The 20,832-nt window shown below is 37.5% G+C and overlaps 2 protein-coding genes across 3 annotated transcripts; one reads left to right on the top strand and one right to left on the bottom strand.

Annotated features, from left to right (window-relative positions):
- Window positions 9,621–11,489, top strand: LOC109722722 (leucine-rich repeat receptor-like serine/threonine/tyrosine-protein kinase SOBIR1). The gene is made up of 2 exons (XM_020250838.1): window positions 9,621–10,717; window positions 10,943–11,489. The coding sequence occupies exons 1-2, from the start codon at window positions 9,636–9,638 to the stop codon at window positions 11,274–11,276; spliced, it is 1,416 nt and encodes a 471-aa protein (XP_020106427.1). The 5' UTR covers window positions 9,621–9,635; the 3' UTR covers window positions 11,277–11,489.
- LOC109723307 (armadillo repeat-containing protein LFR) lies at window positions 15,275–19,649 on the bottom strand (the record flags this gene model as incomplete). Of its 2 annotated transcripts, none has more annotated exon segments than XM_020251636.1 (8): window positions 15,275–15,902; window positions 15,993–16,120; window positions 16,692–16,830; window positions 16,913–17,018; window positions 17,681–17,928; window positions 18,026–18,168; window positions 18,750–18,919; window positions 19,571–19,649. In XM_020251636.1, coding segments are annotated over 8 exon segments (1,269 nt in total), but the record flags the coding sequence as incomplete, so codon positions are not given.

Raw genomic sequence — 20,832 nt, 5'->3', positions numbered from 1 at the left:
TTCTTTTCTCTTAATATAGATATATATAGAATAGAATTCTTATACTCTTATATATGAGTATAGATTCTTTTGTGCTTATAAATTATGGGCCGTTAAATGAAGGAATGTGCGGTTAGAATGATAGTAGTCTCCGGTTATAATAATAGTGGTCCCCTAGGGTTGAATCGGTGGGCGGTTGAATATAATGATCTAACAAGTGAAAATGATTAAAGAAGTAGATATAACGATCAAAAATTTATAAATATAAAAAAGTCTATACGTTGAGTATAATAGTGGAATTCTACATATATATAATTTATAAAATGTACAGACCAAATATTTTGGTAGACTCAAAGCATTTGCTTACATGCGAATTGATGACAGCATTGACAAGAGCACATGCTGGGAGGGCTATGGCTCTTTCCTACCTCTAACTTCGTATTTGACACATGGCCTCATATTAAATAGGGAAAACTTCAAATACCCTCCTTATGGTTTCATTCTTTCTCACTTTAGTACTATATAGTTTAAAGTGTATCAAATTAGTATCATATTATTTTGCACTTTTTTACTTTAATACTCTGTGGTTTAAAGTGTATCAAGTTAGTACCCTATGGTTTTGCAGTTTCTTACTTTAGTATCCTGTGGTTTCGCACTTTTTCACTTTAGTACCCTTGTGGTTTAAAAATCACGCGGTACTAACTTGATACAAAAATAAAACTACAGACTACTAACTTGATACACTTTAAACCACAGAGTACTAAAGTAAGAAAGTGCGAAACCACCGGATACTAACTTGATATACTTTAAACCACAGGGTACCAAAATAAAAAAGTGCGAAACCACAAGGGGATTTTTTGAAATTTTTCCTATTAAATATAGCAATGTTACATCAACAGTTTTTTTTTTTTTTTTTTTTTTTTTTTTTTTTTTTTTTTTTTTTTTTTTTTTTTTTTTTTTTATGATCTTAAAATAGATCCATATAAAAGTTAAAATTTTCACTATCTTTTTCTAATACTAAAATCTAAATAGAATTATTTAAATCTTCGGCGGAGCATTTACATTTTCGGATGGTGGATTGTAAATTTACAACTCCTTTTAATTTATAGATTTAGAATTTTTCTATTAATTAAAGATCGATAAATACTAGTGTATATCGATAGAAACAGGTTTTATATATTCTTGACGTGTTGTCTGATATATTTGATTAGCTAAATTAAATACACATTTCAAAAGTGATTTTATTGATTCGTCATTACCTTAATACATTTATAAAGGGAACACCCTAACACATTAAAGCATTTAATTAACATTAAAAAATTAAGGTGCAACCGACTGTCCCTAACGCAAGTGTCAAAGGGACTTGGTGGTTGGTATCCGAGGTTTTAAATTCGAATCCTAGTTGATTCATATTTCTAGCTAATCTCATTTCCAAAAAAAATTAACGAAACGGTGAAGCGCAAACGCAAAGCAATCAAATGTTCAAAGAATAAAAAAAGGTGCACATTATATACAACTTCATGTGTAGAATTTTCTAAGTATGATGCCGCTACGAGATCGAAAAGTTTAATCCGTTTGGCGGCAATCTGGTTGGTCGTCTGGACTGAGCGCAACAACACTATCTTCCGCGAGGTACTTTCCAATGCTACCCGGGCTCTTGAACGTGTCGCTTCTTTGACCAATGTCTGGAACGGAGCTCTTTGACCCTTGATTGTCCCTTCTTCCATGCTCGGTCCCCACTTCTTCCTTTTCGTTATCCACCCCGCTTTTTTTATTTATTTTGTCTAATCGGTAGGTGTAGAGTTCTTTATTTTAGGTTTTCTTTCTTGTATTTTTCAGCTCTTTCAGAAGGTTCTAACTGTCTCCATTATATACGCTTAGTTCATTTCGCTTAATAAATGAAGTAGATAGCTTGCTATTTATTTCTCAAAAAAAAAAAAAAAGAATTTTCTAAGTATGGTGTCATGCGGCCGCATGTATCTCGCATTTGTTGAGGCGGGATGGATCTAGGTTGTCACAATCGGATGTGCAGAGACAATTAATGACATCGGCAGTTGAAATCCATCTAGCTATGTATATATGTGCGACGAGGCTAAGATCCATTTCGTCAAATATTCTGTACACGGGATTGTAGAAAAATCACGCCCTTTCATATAGAAAGCGATCTAAACAGTCTATTAGGGCACATTGGGCTCACGTGCCGCTACTAAAACTTCCAAATCTTCTCTCTAATGAAGTGAGAACTCTTCTCGTCTTGGGAAGAAAAGGATGTACGAGTTATCGGGAGTTTTCGTTCAAACATTTAGGGTGCGTTTAGTTCGCACTATTTTTTAAAGATTTCTAGTAATTTAATGGGAATAAAAATATATAATGATGTTTGGCTAAACGCACTAAGTAATCTAGTTGGTTATATTGGATTCATTTGGGAATAAGATTCATCCCAAAGTACTAATCTCATTCTCTTGAGGGAAGGTGGGTATCCTCATATTAATGGATTAAGGTAATCATAATATATCTAATATCTTTCTTTCTTCTTACCCGCCGGCTAATTGATATTATTTTTTTTTACACTCTAATCTTATATCTCTCTCTAAACTAATTTTTCTCTCTAAAATTCAACTTTTTTTTCTCACTCTAAACTAAGTTTTCTCTCTCTCTCTCTTTCTAAAATTTCAACTCTCTCTCACTCCCTCTAATTTCGACTATATTTTTCTTTCTTTTTTTTTAATTATGCTCTCTCTCTCTAACTTATACTCTCTCTCCCTTTTTTTCTAAAAAGATGTTGAAATTTTTAGTAACATTATATAAAATTAATTAAATAAATAAATTAATTGTATATTTTTTGTAATATTAAATAATATGACTAATTAATATTACCGTGTGAACCAAACACATGAATTCCATATTCTTAGTAATAGGATAAATATGAATAAGATTCTCGAATATCTTCTATTCCTAGTAATCTTTCATAATGCGAACCAAACGCACCCTTATATTTATCTGAATCTCATTCTAAATAAATAAACAAATCGAATAGCATACTATCTTTCTCTTAAAAAACAAATAAATAAATAAAATCAATTGAAAGTGAATATATATGTCTAAGAAGACTCTCCCATCTTTTCTTCTTTCTGATCTTTGCATTTGTTTGTACTATATATTCAATTCTTACTATGAAACAGAAAATTTTCTCTTATTTAAGTCTAGTTTGATAATATCGTAATTAAAGGCATCACTTTTATACTATGAATGCTTAAAAGGTTTAAAATTAAGTGTTTATATAATTGTTTCTTTTTCAATGCTTTAAAATTGCTATTGCAATTGTCACTAGAGAAATATATAGCCACACGCTTCTTTGTTGGTAATTGTAATTATAGTTTGTAAAATTAAAGATAGAAAAAAAGTAAATGCTTTTAAATTTTTAAACATTTTGTAGTATAAAAATAATATTTTTAGCAGCACCATATTATCAAACTAGATCTTAGTTTGTCGAAAAATCAGGAATATAATAACCAATGAAACTGTTTTTCATAAAATTTCTCACCAAGAGAGTGGTGCTTCTTTCTCAGGCGGATGGTGAAAGCCAAGGCAGCCACTCGTTTTTATTTTCTCTTTTTTTTTGAAAAGAGAAAGATAGTATATATGCTATCCGTTTCGTTTTTTTCTTTTAGAAATAAATTTAATTGAAAACATAAAATAATTAGTCTTCAAACTTAAACTTTGAATATCAACCATCAAATTTTTTGTCACTTACTCCAAGGACGGTCGATAAAGTCTCCACTCGCTATTTCAGATTCGAACAGGCCTTGTGCCTTTCTCTATTGTGGCTTCCACGTATGATTTTGTACCTGATCCTTAAATGAGGCTAAGCAGATGCTTGGTACCATTAGATGCAATAGAATGAACACCTAAGAAATAAGTAATGGATACATTGCAATTTAGATGGTCCTCATTTTACGGATTATACAAACCACTAGACACTATTCATCGTGTCTAGTTCTTTTACATTTTTAGCTAAGGGTTTGTCTGGATCCATATAAAATCACTTTGATTTTTTTTTTTTTGGTTGAAACATAAAATTCTGTTGTTTGGTTGCCCCACAAAAAACTTGGTCATGCAATTTCAATAAAAAATCCACTAGTTTTGCGTTTTTATAAAAGTGGGTCACCTTTTTCGATTTTACAGATTCGAGCCGGATTTTCAGCAAACTGACCAAAATATCCTTGTATCTTTTTCTCTCTCCTTTTCTTTTTCTCTCGTCATTTTTTCTTTCTCTTCCCAGAAAGCGGCGGAGGCAGAGGCGGAGACGAAGGCGGCCGCTTCGGTTTTATCTGGCGCATCCTTACCCTCGCCCACGCACCGCCCGCTTTCCTCGCCTCCGACCCCGCCGAGGCCGCGCTGCGACTTTTTTTTTCCCCCTCTCTGACCCTCCTCCACCACCTCCGACGACGACGCCTATCTCACCCTCTCTCGCCCTTCTCGCCCTTTCCCTCTCCCTTCTTCTTTGCCTCCTCCGCCACCTTCGACGACGACGCTTCTCCGCTGACATCGGCGCCGCAGAGGTCGCTGCGGCACCGCAGCCTCGGAGCGAGGGCTCTTTAGCGGCGTCATCGCCGGCGTCGTGGCCTTTGGAGGAGAGGCGTGACAAAAAAAAATTATAGAAGAAGAAAGAAGAAAAAAAATAAAGACAAAAAATTATATAAGAATGAAGAAGAAGATAAAATTGCACTGTTAAAATAAGATTACACTATTTTAAAATAAATCTGCATCGTTTTAATGAAAATTATACTATTTGATATAAAAATTACACTCTTTTAGAATGAATTTTACACGCTTTAGACTAACATTGCACTATTTAGGAGAATTTTACACCATTTCTTTTTCTTTTCTTTTTCTTTTTCTCTTCTTCTTCTTCTTCCGCTGCCGCCTCCCGCCCGCCCGGCCCAAGGTCTCCTCTAGTGCCGAGGTTGCGTACGACCGCACCCCACTTCGTACATCCCGCCGCATTGCCACGTGCTCCCGTCGCGAGATTAGGAGTGCCTCCCCACGCGGGGCCGATCGCACTGCCGCCCTCCCGTAGGCCTCGCTGCGGAGGTTGCCAGCGACGAAGGTGGCCTCGCCGTCCACGGCGACGAAGTACCCGCCGGCGGGCTCCGGGGCCGCCAACTGCCCCGAAAGTCGCCGGCAACGAGGGCGCCTCCCCGCTCCGGGGCTCTCCTCTCCCTCGCCGCCAACTGCCCCCGCCTCTCCCTCCTCCACCTCCTCGACCCCTCCGCCTACGACCACGACGCTGATGCCGACACCGACGACGCCCGGACGCCGGATCACCCTGCTAGCCTTGAGGCCCTCTTCACCGCGCTCCCGGGCCTCGAGGACCTCGCCCTCGACCTCGCCATAGCATTCGCGGCGCCGGCCCCGCGTTGGAGGCCCTCTCCCGCAGGTGCCCTTGCATCCGCTCCCTCCGGCTTGGCCCCTTCCACGGCATCTACAACACCGCCTGGCTCCACCTCGAGGCCGTCACCATCTACGGGGGAGGAGACCACGATGGTGGTCATGCGGCCGAGGCAAAGGGAGATGAGGGGCCCGTAGCAGGCGGCGAGGCCCGCGAAGGCGCAGTGGGGGCTATCGCCGAGCTCAAGGAGGCTCCTGACAACAGGAAGGGACCTCGGGCCGGGCGGGCGGGAGGCAACAGCGAAAGAAGAAGAATGAGTGAAAGAGAAAAAGAAAAGAAAAAGAAATAGTGCAAAATTCTCCTAAATAGTGCAACGTTAGCCTAAAGAGTGTAAAATTCATTCCAAAAGAATGTAATTTTTATATCAAATAGTGCAATTTTTATTAAAACAGTGCAAATTTATTTTAAAACAGTGTAATCTTATTTTAATAATACAATTTCATCTTCTTTTTACTTCTTATATAATTTTTTGTTTTTATTTTTTTTTTCTTCCTTCTTCTATAATTTTTTTTTGTCACATCTTTCCGCCAACGGCCACAGCGCTAGTGATGACGCCGCTAAAGACCACCCGCTCTAAGGCTGCGGCACCACAGCGACCTCCGCAGCACCGATATCGGCGGAGAGGCGTCGTCGTCGGAGGCGGCGGATGAGGCAAAGGAGGAGGGAGAGGGAAAAGGTGAGAAGGGTAAGAGAGGGTGAGATAGGCATTGTCGTTGGAGACGGTGGAGGAGGGTCGGAGAGAGGGAAAAAAAAGTCGCAGCGCGATCTCAGCGGGATCGGAGGCGAGGAAAGCGGGAGGTGCGTGAGCGAGGGTAAGAATGCATTGAACAAAATCGAAGCAAGCCGCCTCCGCCTCCGCCTCCGCCTCCGCCGCTCTCTTGGGAAGAAAAAGAAAAAAAGAACGAGAGAAAAAAAAAAGAGAGAGAAAAAGGTACAAGGGTATTTTGATCAGTTTGCTGAAAATCCGGCCTGAATTGGAAAAATCGAAAAAGGTGACCCACTTTTGCAAAAGCGCAAAACTAGTGGATTTTTAATGCAAATTGGCCAAAATACTTTCTCGAAAAATATTTTTTACGAATTCAACGAAAATTAGAGATTTTTGTTTCCGCTCTTTTCGAGTGGAAAATGAAAACCTCCGCCCGCTGAAACGCGTGGCGTTAGAGGGGACAGGCGGGGGGACGTGCAACATGCTATCCACAAGGTGACCTCCACCTTGTGGACCGCATGAGAGAGGTCCACGGTCACACGTCGTAGGGCAGGACGGGGGGGGGGGGGTGGGGGGGGCGGGGCGGGGCAATGCAAATGCTATCCACAAGGTGACCTCCACCTCGTGGACCGCAATAAGAGAGGTATACGGTGACTCTCTCACCTCCTTCTTTAATATATATATATTTATATATATATTATATATATATATATATATATATATATATATATATATATATTCAGAAAATAGTATTTTATTTTAATATAAATAAATTATTATATAATATTTTATTTATAATACTATTTATAAATATATAGTAATTTATTTTATAGTATTAAATATATATTGTTATTATTATGTTACACAACATAATTATCATCTATATATTTTAAATATATTTTATTTATAAATATAAATTATAATACTAATATATGTAATATTATAAATTATATTAGTAATATATAATACATAAGAAGAGAAAATATGTAATAATTTTTAATTTATAACTTTTTCTTCTTTCTTTTTTTTTTCCTTTCAAGCAAACAATCGTAATAAAAAACTACTTTTTTTTTCCTACTAACCAAACACTAGAGAGCGTAATATTTATTTTTCTCCGAAAATATTTTTCCACCAAAATTATTTTTTCACAATTTTACATTAAACCAGACAACTCCTAAGTTTACTTAGAAAAAAAAGGAATAAAATACATAACATGCTATCGGTCTCTCTCAAGAGAGGCGCCATTTAAAGCTTTACCAAGCACAAATTCTCAATATATGAAGACAAAAAAAAAAGGGTGGTGTGGGAATGTAAATGTGTTAATGGGCTATGCGAGTTAGGTCCACTTTGCAAGTTAGTGGCAAAGGTTGTGCACACTTTTGGCCCAAGATTTTCGAGGAGTCTTCACTAACCGTAAAAATATTACTATTCACATACTTCTAATTTTTTTTATTGCTTAAATCTAATTTATTTCACCCACCCTGGCTAAATCCCACGCATCTAATGGCTACAAAGATTGGAAGTAAATAAATAATGATACTTTTAGAAGTATTTCAGCACAATTCTTAAAGCTCATACTTTGCTTCACACTAAACGTATTCAAGCCCAATCTAATCATTGTTTTTTTTTTATTTGAAGATTTGGCAAGATTGATTTTGTTAAAGGAAAGTTAACCCTACCAGTTTTTATAAAATTCAATAATCTATAGCCTTAATTTATGGTTGATGCTGCTTCATAATCAAATCCAAAAAAAGAGAGAGAGAGAAGTGGAATAAAGTGTCTATGAACAGGAATTTAACAAGTGCTCCGAATAATTATCAGAACTTATGGCTTCTCTAATCCTCCTATGTTATTAAAATAATTTAAGTAAATTAATAAAATAATAAAAGAATAAAATATAATGGTGAGATAGAGAGATACACATTCCTCCTTTAATGTAATAGAAAATAGAAAATGTACTATAGTGCGAAGTTTCGCTAGTATCCAAAATTTATGAAACGGGCTTTGTTGTTCGCACTTACACCTCACAAATATTAAATGGCCAATATATCCTCCTATCTAATGTTTTTTAATAATATTTTCGAGTGGACCAACGACTTGAAAATATTATTTGGCCAAGGATTAATTACTAGATCAACCCGTGGGTCAACCACTATATCGTTATAAATATTTAATTATTATTTTTAATTTTATTATATAAATATATACATTATTAATACTTAGATCATATTAAGTAGATATAAGTTTTTAAGTTTCACTTTTTATAAGACTAATATATAATAAAAGATAATAAATCAGCTAAGTTGATTATACGTCATTAATCAAAAAAATTCGACCGGTTTGATTAAAAGCTGACTGGCTCATTGATTCAAACGGTTTACAATGATTTTTTAACTATTCGATTTAAAAGATTGAATCGAATCGCTTTATAAACTGGATCAAGCTCGTACCGGTTGAATCAGATGGCTCGACCTAAATATTAAATCATTACTTTTTCATTGTCACGCAATTGGACATTTTAATCATATTGCATCCATTTTTTTTTTTACGTAAAAAAAATAATACGAAGAAGAATCGAGGACTGAACCAAATCGCTTAATAGAGTTAATCACGGTTAGCCTAATATCTCAAGCTGATTTTTAAATTTTTTTCTTTGAAAGATAGGTAGCATGTTACTCTTTTTTTATTTTATTTAAAAATAATTTAGCTGATTTTTAAATTGTTGTTGGCTGGTTTTCGACGCAACTAGATATTTTGGTCATTTTGCATCCAATTTTTTTTTCCCGTAGAAAACCAGATACAAAGAATCGAATGCGGCTAAACCACTTTACCGATCCAGGGGCAATTTGGGTAATTCGAGGGTCAATCCCCGGGCCCCGCGGTGCTTGACTTTCGATCGCGTGCTCTGAGTCTCCCCCTGCTGAGGCCAACGCGTCAAAGGCCCAAAACTTTAACATCGTCGCCCGTGGGTCCACGAACGGATCCCCTCCGTCCAAATATTCCGCAGCGCATCACATCCGTCCATCTCCACCCGCCACGTCCTTTCGCACGGGTAGAATTGTATAGAAACCCCTCGAGTTAGACCGTTTTGAATTCCCTCAATCAACTTTATATTATTTTAGTTTTAAATTTTCTAAGTATTAAATAGTTTTAGTAAAATATTTTATCAAATTTATCAAATAATTATAATGATGTTAAATTTTAGCAAATCTATTTAAGTAGTTAGTAGCAAATAATTTTTTTTGGAGAGAGATAAAAAAAGATAGCAGTTTATACTTCCGATCCCCAAGATATTTGGACTCGAATTAAAATGTCTCATAAAAGGGGGTCAAGGGGCCAATTTCAGAGGTTGCTATCGTTGAGGGTTCTCTATACATATTTACGCACGTTCAGCTCCAATATAAAAGTGGCACCTCGAGTATTATATTTCCTTCGTGCTCAAATTCCACACAAAAACGCCGCCTCTACCCCACCCACCCCACCCCACCCCACCCATCCATGGCGTCTTCCCCCCTCCCCTCCTCCCTCTCGTTCCTGCTCCTCCTCCTCCTCGCCTTCTCCCTGATCTCCGCCGTCCACTCCTCCTACTCCTACTCTCCCCACCGTCCGATCCACCACCGCCAGCCCCCCCATCTCCGCCCCTCCCGCTCCCGCTCCCGCGCGCGCGCGCTCCCGAACCTCCCCGCTTCCTCTCGCACCACCGATCGCCTCTTCGTCCCCAACGCCACGACCCATTCCAATTCGACCAAATCCAATCCTAACTCTAACTCCACGACGACCAATCCCAATCCCAATTCCAATTCCAATTCCAAATCCAATTCGAGCTCGACGCACGGGCACGGGCACGGGCACAGGGACGGGGAGCGCGTGCGGAAGTGGGCGGTGGGGTTCGCGGCCGGGTCGGTGGCGGGGGTGGCGTCGGGGCTGGCGCTGTCGGTGCTGTTCCGGCTGGCGCTGAACGTGGCCCGCGGGCGGTACCGGTCGCCGTCGGGGCCGAGCATCTTCAGCCCGAAGATCATCCGCCGCGCCGAGGACCTCGCCTTCCTCGACTCCGACTCCGCCCTCGCCTCCCTCGAGGTCATCGGCCGCGGCGGCTGCGGCGAGGTCTACAAGGCCCACCTCCCCGACTCCTCCGGAGGCGGCGGCGGGGAGCCGACGGAGCCGGAGAGCCGGCTGCTGGACAAGTGGACGCGGCAGATCAGGTCGGAGATACAGACGGTGGGGCGCATCCGGCACCGGAACCTGCTGCCGCTGCTGGCGCACGTGACGCGGCCCGACTGCCACTACCTGGTGTACGAGTACATGAAGAACGGCAGCCTGCGCGACGCGCTGGCCGACGTGGCGGACGGCCGGCGCCAGCTCGACTGGGCCGCCCGGCACCGGATCGCCCTGGGGATCGCCGCCGGCCTCGAATACCTCCACGTCCACCACCGCCCGCAGATCATCCATCGCGACCTCAAGCCCGCCAACATCCTCCTCGACGACAACATGGACGCCCGCATCGCCGACTTCGGCCTTGCCAAGGAGATGCCCGACGCCCACACCCACATCACCTCCTCCAACGTCGCCGGCACCGTCGGGTACACAAACACACCAACTAACCAACCGTTATTTCTCTTCCTCTTAAAATTAAAATGTAATAAAAATGTATCAAAAAATTTAAAATAAAATAAATTTTATATTTTAATTTATTAAAATAAGTGAATCAGATTGAATTAGAATCCGTGGCGCACCATATGACCACCCTTTAAATACTTAAAAATAATAACGTATTGATTGTTTATTTATGTTGGATATATATGTAGGTATATCGCGCCGGAGTACCACCAGACGCTCAAGTTCACGGCGAAGTGCGACATGTACAGCTTCGGAGTGATCCTGGCGTCGCTGGTGATGGGGAAGCAGCCGTCGGACGACTTCTTCCAGCACACGGACGAGATGAGCCTCGTCAAGTGGCTCCGCAACGTGATGAACTCTGCGAACGCCACCGCCGCCATCGACCCCACGCTCCTCGGGAACGGGTTCGAGGACCAGATGCTACTCGTCCTGAGAATCGCCTGCTTCTGCACGGCCGACAACCCCAAGGAGCGGCCGAGCAGCAAGGACGTCCGCGCCATGCTGTTGCAGATAAAACATTAGCAAAATAATCGTCGGTATAATTGCTAGCATATCAGCGACTTTAAAAATATTACTTGCAACAACATCTAGTATGTAATAGAATTGTGGTTATTGTGAGCAGAAATATTGCACTTATTAAGTATATACAAATGTGGAAGCGAGAAGAGGTTGTAAGCTAAGATCAACTTGTTAGGAGTTGTATGGTAAAAAATAAGAGAATATTTAGTTGTGTGATCAAGAATCTGCATGCTGTCCTATTTGAAGGAAGACATCCCTGGCTGACTGGTTGGAGAATTTGTGTTTATTTTCAGCGTGCATCGTATCTTATTTGCAATGCTTATTTTCTTGCCAATAAGAAAAATAAAATTATTAAGAACGTTAGTTTTGTCGTGGATTTCCATTCGAATCCTATTTTGTATACAATATATGGGATCTTCATAAGATAACTAAAGTTTAATTCTGGGTTGGACGCGCACTCTTTAATGAAAATAAATCACAAAATAGGATAATAACTAGGAGTTTTGAGAGATGATGGAGAGTGCCGATGCTAAAACTTTAACTTAATATCTTTTTAATTTATTTTAAAAAATTTATATTTGGTAGACGAGGAATGTAATCAGATATTTAGCATTGAATATAATTATATTCAGACTCCAAATTATTTTTTCAGATAGAAATATGTTATTCTAAGAATAATAAAATTTTTCAAAAAATAAAAATCAAACTATTTTCTTACAATCACACTTCATGATTTTTATTCTGAATAAGTTATTATTAGATAACTTATCTTAATATCCACGTAGAACGTAATTCTCATTTGGGATTGTAGATAGATGGAGTTACATGCAGCAAAAGAATAGGATAAAATAGCACGTAATTCCTTCTGTATCCGTAAGTAGTAAGTGTCTCTTTGCGTCTATCACAATGAGCACGGTCCCATGAAAGAAACAAATAATTAATGACATATCTGTATGCATTCGTCCAACTCTTTTCGCCTCGATAAAATTAAACGACATTCAACATCAAATGAGTTCTAAGTTTTAAGACGACTGACATTATCAACTATTAACTAATAGAGTTGAATGAGTCAAGTCACGTAGGGGAGACGTCTATACGTACGACCTGCATTAATTTGGAAAGGACGTGTATCACTCTCTTTCCACATTAACTAGATATTGTTGAATATAAAAATTTCGACATTAGATTTAGGGACGTTTGGTTCGGGTATAAATAAGAACTAGCTATTTTAAAAATAGATACAAATGTGGGGATAAGAAAAATAGTATTTGGATGAAAGTTGGGTTGTTTTCGGGGATAAGAATAATTTTAGATAATTTTATATAGAAAATGGAGATGTTGGTGGGAATAACCGAGAATTATTGTTCTTGGATAAAAAATTAGCGTTTTGGTATAAAGTGGGGGATAAAGACCTATTCCTATCCCTATTCCCTAACCAAACAAGGCCTTAAGGAACTGCATTTATATATGTTTATATTTAATATAGTGAAATAATCGTTATACTTTAAGCCTTTATTTGGTTGGAGGTTAAGAAGTGGAATAATCTTCTAACCCTCATATTATTTTCAAACACCTCCAAAAATAGGTGGGGTTAGCTAATCTCACCTAACCCGGGATAGCCCATTTTGGGTGGGGTTAGCTAACCCTACTTAATCCCACCAAATCCCAACCAAACACTATTTTTTATTCATAATAACCCACTATCCTTCTTATCTCACCTACTCCAACTAAATACTATTTTTCACTATCCTGGACTAACTCCAACCCCGAACCAAACACAAAAATACTCCAACCCGATCTTAACCTTGAACTTAACTCTATCCTTGAAATAACTAGTTTTTTCTTAACCCCGAACCAAACGGTAGCTAAAGCTGTGTTTGGATTGGGTACAAAAGGGGGGATAAAGGGGTTATCCCCCTTCTTGTACCCAAACAATATTTTTGGTAGGTGGGAACACTTGTTCCCACCCTATACCGGGTGTATAGGGTGGGAACAAGTGTTCCCATCCAGGGGCGGAACAACTTGTTGAGAGAGATTTTTATTTTAAATTTAAATTTCTAAAATTTATAATTTATAATTTTAAAAATTAAATTTATAATTTTAAATTATAAATTTTAAAGTTTAAATTTTAAATTTGATATTTTTAAATTTCAAATTTTAAATATGATATTTTTAGTTTTTAAATTTTAAATTTGATATTTTATATCTTTCAAATTTAAATTTGGTCTTAAATTTAAAATTAGATATTTAAAATTAAAATTTTGAAAATTAAAATTTTAAATTTAATTTCAAAATTTAAAATGTAAAAGTTAAAATTTTCAATTTAAAATTTTCAGTTTAAAAATTTAAATTCAATTATAGGAGTAATATCATTATTTTCTATTTATAACTACCAACTATTCTACCTTATACTCACATTTTTATTCAAACACAATTTTTCTAGTTCCAGCTTATAGTCACATTTTCATCCAAACAAAAAAATAACCTTATTCTTACGAAAATCCATACTTGTATCTATGCCCGGTATAACTAGTTCTTGTTTATACCCGAACCAAACGAAGCCTAAAAACTTAAGTTGTTAAAGAGCGACAATTTAAACGGTTAGAAAACGGCATCTAGGCTCGGCTCGAGACTGGCATTATTCGAACTCGGGACCTCTTTCTCTGATACCATGTGAAACAACTGTTGTACTCTAAAAGCTTAAGCTGCTAGAGAACGGTGTTTATATATTTTTATATTTAATAGATATTTTTTTAAAAGAAAATTATGAGTAAGAAAAAAAAAATCTAAATTTTAAGGAATAAAAGTTTTTTCTAAAAATAATACTATATGGGAGTGCAGTTTTAGTATATATTGTTTTAAGGATGAGAGTTTAACAAAAAAACTTAAATTAAATTTAAAAAATTGTGGTTGACTGGTTGGAAAATGCTTCTAGTACACCCCAAAAAGGGATGTAGATCTTACACCTAGAATCCTACGGTTGATAAAAACCGAATTATTTTTTAGTAAAATTTTAAAAAATTGATGTGACAAAAATAACCTTAGAATAGAGTGGGTGTAAGATATACACTTCACTTTAGGGTGTATCTGTAGCATTGCTCACTGGTTTGCTTGTTTTAATCGAAGAATATAATTAAAAACGGGTTTATAGTATAATTTTTATACCTTTTTTTGAGAACAAAATTTGTAAAATGCAAAAATAACAATCAAATGTAATTGAAATACATCAAAAGACTCAAAATACAGTAGTTCATGTAATACATACATGCTCTAGTGTAAGATTTTTTTTTTTTTAACAAAAAAAGAATTGTATGCTATGCTCCAAAGCGTGGAAGATAGAGTTGGGATGATTTATGTTTATTTATTTTTTGTTAATTTTATCCTTTTTAATTTTTTTTCTCTTTTTTATTTATAAATATCATTTAATCTCTTTTTTTATCAAAAGGTCAGAGAGACGCCGCGTGGGTCGGAGCCAGGGCTCCAATAAATTTGGTGGGAGCCCCGGCTCCACCAAATTCTTTTTCCCGTTCAACTTTAATAAACAGAGTAACTCGCGACATTAACAGGAAAATGACTCCTAAATTGGATTACTGTTTACCTGGACTGGAAAATAAGAACTTAAGACAATGGCATGTGCATAATAATTGATTGGGTCAAACTCAGCTTAGAAAATAACCTTCTTGAACAAATATCTGAATTATATATGCATATATAGAAAGCAATTTTGCAGCTACTTAAAATTGTTATATTCATCCGTGTTCCACGTTCTCTAAGATTCGAGCTTAAACCCATGTTCCACGTTCTCTAAGATTCGAGCTTAAACGGTGGATTAAACTGTCTCACTACTAACAGATTGCACATGTGTTAGACCCAAATCGAATCACTTTCGACAGTTCGCGATAAACCCATTTACATCCAACAACATTCACACAGGTTGGTAAAGAAGAAGCTCCCACGTGCGAGCTTGTTGTAGCACTGTAAATTCTACATCATAGCAGCTCTTTATTTCGAAACATTTAGACGCTGAGAATAACAAGTTGGTTCATTGGTTTCAGGATAGATTACAAGATCAATAGGAGCAAAATAAGAAAATAAGCTTTCCTCTAGTTGAATACATTGTTAGTATGTACTTAGATGTAAGCAACATCCGACCTCACTCCCAAATTTAAGGTAACATTCGACTATAACATCGTCAGAAATCAATAAAAGATTACATAATGTAACAACATTTGCCATAACAATCTACATGAGAATCAGCATATGCTTCTTTTTTCTTTTTCCCGTATCTTTTTCAGTCAGAAAAAACCAAGTCCCGATAATCACAGGAACGCATTTACTGCAACTTAATCCTCCAGCCTCGATTGAGAATAAGCTCACATTCCCCAAACGCCGCGGGCTGTTGTTGCTTTGTTGTTCGGCCTCGATGTAAGCTCGTATAGTATACGAGCAAAGGTATCAGCATGTTTTCCATCTGACATCAGTATCTCCGCAAAGGTGCTCTCGTGAGCTAGAAGCAGAGGCCGATTCTGAGGCTCCGAGACCAAGCTCTCCAGAACCAGTGCCGCTTTCCTGCAGATCTCTGGTACGGGATGCGGAGCCCTCACGACCTTAAAGAGCCGATCAACGGCCCTGATCCAAGAGAAGATATTAATAAATGAGATCAATGTTGCTACTCTTAAATGTCTCGTGGATTGTCGTAATTGAGGTGGGAGCACTCACCATCGTTCGCTGGCGAGCTTCAGCCTGCAGTCCATATTCACTTCAGTGAGGTTGTAGAGTGCCCCTACTGCAGCCGCCTGTGCATCTACTGCTGGTAAACTCAGCAGATCGACTAGCCGCTTGTAGATCTACAGCACAAAGCAAGAACTTAATCAGTCATTGGAGTCATGTGTATTCAGAAAATTAGCACATACAGTAAACATTTGCTAACACTGGTACTAATATTTCAGCGACTTGATATAGGACTCAGTTTATTTGGCTCTTTTCTTAACAAAACGCATTTAGGTTAGTGAAGCATAATTTATAATCTTATTCATCTAAAGGCTCTCGACTTGCTTGTTTTCTTTTTTTTCAAATAAACAGTTTAGGCCTTTTTTCTTTTCTTTTTCTTTTTTTTGGCATTTTTGCAAATCAAATTCTATATCAGTAAATGTGCGGGAGTTGGAATTCTCTGTTCTTGTTATTGCTGGTTAATAAGCGAACTCGTTAAGAAAACAACATAAAAAATGTTTACTACTAAATTTTTGCTTTTGTTGCCAAACAAACCTCATAGGTCTATACATTGCAAAGAATCTGCCATCCACAATGGAGTCTTGACTTCCAAAAATGAAAAAACTTTAGTGTAGGCATAGGAGGGCCTCAATCTATGATTTTTACTGTCACTCACAATTTACTCAAGGCACCTAAAGGCATGCTAACCTGCGGTACTGAAGGAAGAAGAAACGGTTCGTTGTCAGGATTTATTATCAAGCGTCCGAGCAATTCAGCAGCTGCACAATGCCATGCCTTGATTGACGATCCGAGCATTCCCATAACAGCTTGAACAGCACGTTTCTCACTGGTTTCAAAGAATCGAATCAAAGTTCACAGACAAAATGAAAAAGAAAAACGAGTGCAACTTAGAAATCAAAGCATCTCACGTCATCCTTATATAAGATGGCTTGTTAGAGCTGAATATTCGCAGGTCCAGCACTGGAGCTAAGTTGACAATTGTCTCAAGCATGTTGGTTATAAGTTCCTCATCTTCTGATCAGAAAATAATAAATAATATGTTAGGTCAGTATAAAAATTATAACTCAATAATTAGAACTTCCAATTCAGTTTATGACATATGAATATTAAAGTACTTCTTATCTATATATTCAAGTTAATCAGGCATATATGAATATTAAAGTACTTCTTATCTGTATATCCAAGTTCATCAAGTATACAGCTAAAATAGCATTGCCCAGATAGAACCTTTTAGATCATTTGATACCTTTGCATTGTAGTTTCATATTTACAATGATTTAGGGACACAGATTATATCTTGCGTAGAAAATAAATAAGCAAAACTACGAGTAAAATTTCTACAATTGGGAGATGTAGCATGCTGTGATCAAAGTCGAGCGTCTTCTACATCCCCGCACACAATGTTAATTTTTGATGCTTCACGAAACCTACAGTATAAGATCATCCTTTCCATAGTTTCAAAAGTTGCCCAAATTCGTCATTCTGATTCCTGATGGTATAATTCTTCACAATAACAAAGTCCTAATAATACAAGTAATTTTCTTGCAAAAAGAGAGGCGTAGAATTACTACATGCTAAACAAAAAAAGGGCACTGCATAAGAACAATAAACAAAAGGCAGTAAAGTAAGATCTTCTTAAAGAAGAAGATGGCCAATAAACTGAATTACTCTTTCACCTGTATTTTGATCTTCAAGGCTCTGAAATATCGTTTCCAGGCAATGCCTATGCTGGACCATAACAACCTCATTCTCTGGCATGAAAGAGAAGTTACGAACAATATTGGAGGCAGCAACAGCACACTGCTGTTTTTCTGCTCGACCTTCTTCGTCCACATTAAACAAGCCATCTTCCTCAAACCACCACTCAACCGAATGCCTCTTTTTGCGAGTAAACGCATCTGCTTTCCCAGAATCACTTCCAGGACTGTCAAAACACGCAGCCCATCTTTCAGCATCTTAATAAAAGAATGTTTAAGAATGTTATGATGGCATGCGATGCAAAAGGAATCAGCACAATATACCCTTGATTAGAGGGAATGTCAGTCGAGCTTGTTGTATCATACTCATAACCAAACCCTGTAACCGTCGAATTTGCACCCAGCGTTCTTACCCTCGCTGGTTTTGTGAAGTCCCTAGGAAGAGCTATGTCACGCCAATCATCAATCTGTAGCATAACATCACATTACTATGGCTTTTCTAAAACCCTGTTAGGAAGACGCCAAAGAGAAAACATCTGATATATCGAGAATTATCAGATTTCCAGAACATATATTTCACCCACATACATTAGAACTCAAATGCCATTTGATATTCCTAATCTAGGATTTCTAATTCTATATCAGCATGCGTGATCCAAACAGAGTTTCCAATGCATGTATGATCCAAAAGGCATGTCTCCTTATTAGCAGCCAGAGGTTCAAAACAAGGATTCACATGCCGTGGCACGGGGTCATGCCGAGCACTTGCCAGCATAGTGCATGCTGCATGCTATGCCATGTCGATATGTGCCAACACACTCTGGCATTATAAATCTTTATTTTCTTAATATATTCTAATAGCTGGCAATAGATTCTTTTTCAAATCTTTTGCACCCTATCGATGTAATTACTTGCTAATTTTCAAAAAAAAAGGGGGTTCTAATCTGCGGCACAGTATGGGACTGTAGGCACAGCCCATGCCAACGGGCACTTAAATCCTTGTTCACAGCTGCAGAAACAATCATCAATCAAAGACATCAGCACCTACAACTTGAAGGAGAGCATCTAGCAGTCCAGGGATCTTAGCAAGGGGTGTTGCATCTCGGCGAAGATCATCCTTTTCTTTGAAGGAGAGCAAGGTAAGAGCATTTAAAGCCCATGTCACCTCACTCTTCAGTCCACTTTGCAGAGCAAGGACAATTCTTCTATTATTCTGATCTGCCATTAACAAGCAAGAAAACCATGAAGAGAACCCATCAGCTTAATGTCTAACTCAGAAAACCAGAATACGCTGCAAAATTCTACTAACCAATCTGCCCAAGCAAATGATCTTCTTGAATTTTTCTTTTTTTTTTTTTGTTTTTTTCCCAGATTTTGTCTACTAAATTGGAGAGTTTACCATATTAATGGGTGATTTTCATCAAATTAAGGCCTAATTTTATACTGCAGTAGCTAAAAGTACATGCTTGGAAAACACTTTCAAATTTTACAGCATCAGAGGAGATGAAAGATTGAAAACACTTTCGAATTTTTCGTCCCTTCCAAAGCATAATACAGGGTGTGATTTTGGCAGCGCAATCCCCTTAGTAATTTTCATCTCTTTTTAGTGAATAACACCACAAATATAAAAGCTAGCGTTAAAAATAGTAACTTAACTAACAAAAAAAAAAACTCGAACATAGAAAAATTTTGAAAGTTGAGAGAGCGGTGAGAGTGTCTCCACACATTTGAACATCAAAAAAAAAAGGAAAACAAAAAAAAAAAAAAACCCTAGGATCGAAGGGCTTCCTTAGCTTGAAACAAAAAGCGTTAGATCCAAAACAAAACAAGAGAAAAGGAGGGGAAAGAATCAAAAGAGGAGAAGCGGACCGGCGAAGGAGGAGAGGACTTGGAGAGAAGGGCCGAGCGGGGACGCCGCAGAAGCCGAATCGCCGGCTCCGGCAGCGGCAGGGGCGGCCCCGCTTCGCCGGCGTGGCGGCGGAGCCCGTCGCCTTGCTCGGCTCCCGCTTCTGCATATCCCCCGCTTCTCTCCCTGGGGTTATTTTGCTGCGTCGTCGGGATTGCTCGGAAAACAAATAAGAGAAGGTAAAAATTGCATGGAGACCCCTCAAGTATTGTAATTTGTAACCCGCTTTAATCACTCGGATTCGGACCGACTTTTAAAAATTCGAATCCGGATTCGACCATCCAATCTGAAATATGCATCAATGAATTTTAAAAATCTATCTCCAAATTTGAATCCGACCAAATTTCTAAAATTTAAATCCGAAATAATTGGTTTTTATCATATTTTAAAATACATTATATTAAATCTAAATTTTTAAAATCCAAATATAATATCAAATACATATATAAGGTAAAATCAATTTGAATTCAGGTTCAAGTCTGGTACCAACAAAATTCAAATCAGCCATATTTTTATTTTTTATTTTTGTATTCGAAACATTATCTATTTAGTATCAAATAAATCTATCTCTTTCGAGTTTTAGATATGGTTGCCTTTTTTTATTTTTTTTAAACACTAATTCTATGTAATTTAATATGTTGGACTATTTGAGAAATGTTTTTTTTCTTTTTATTGCTATATTTAATTAGCTTACGGTAAAAAAATTTTTCAAATAATCTATTATTCATTTCTATACTTTCTTATATATAAAATTTTATTTAAAAATAAAAAATAAGCACGATACGAAACAATGATTATTTTTTTATAATTATATATAACTAATTTGAATTTTAGATCGTTTGTAGCTGTTACGAGCATCCAATACATTTGTGCATTATTAGACTGTTTTTTTTTGGTAATTTATTTTATCTGATTGTTTAATTTTTGCCATATAATAAGTTATCATTTTTCAATTAAGAATTGAGGATTGAATTAATAATATAAGATATTTTTTTAAATGAATTAACGTGCAGTTTAAATATCTAGATTTATGTGATTAATGAATCCGCTCCACCACTTGGATTGGCTAAAGTATACTAATAACATTTTTCTAAGTCGTCTCTAAATGGACCTCTCAAATTTATTTTGTTTAATAACATCCTATTATTCAAGTTTTCAGTTTAAATTTTTTAATTTAATAATTTTATTAGTTATTAGTTGTTAATTATTCTAAATTTATTTATTA

This window comes from Ananas comosus, linkage group 17 (assembly GCF_001540865.1).
Source record: "Ananas comosus cultivar F153 linkage group 17, ASM154086v1, whole genome shotgun sequence".
NCBI lineage: Eukaryota > Viridiplantae > Streptophyta > Magnoliopsida > Poales > Bromeliaceae > Ananas > Ananas comosus.
The sequence above is the reverse complement of the archived record's forward strand: the minus strand, read 5'-3'. Positions and strand labels throughout refer to the sequence as shown.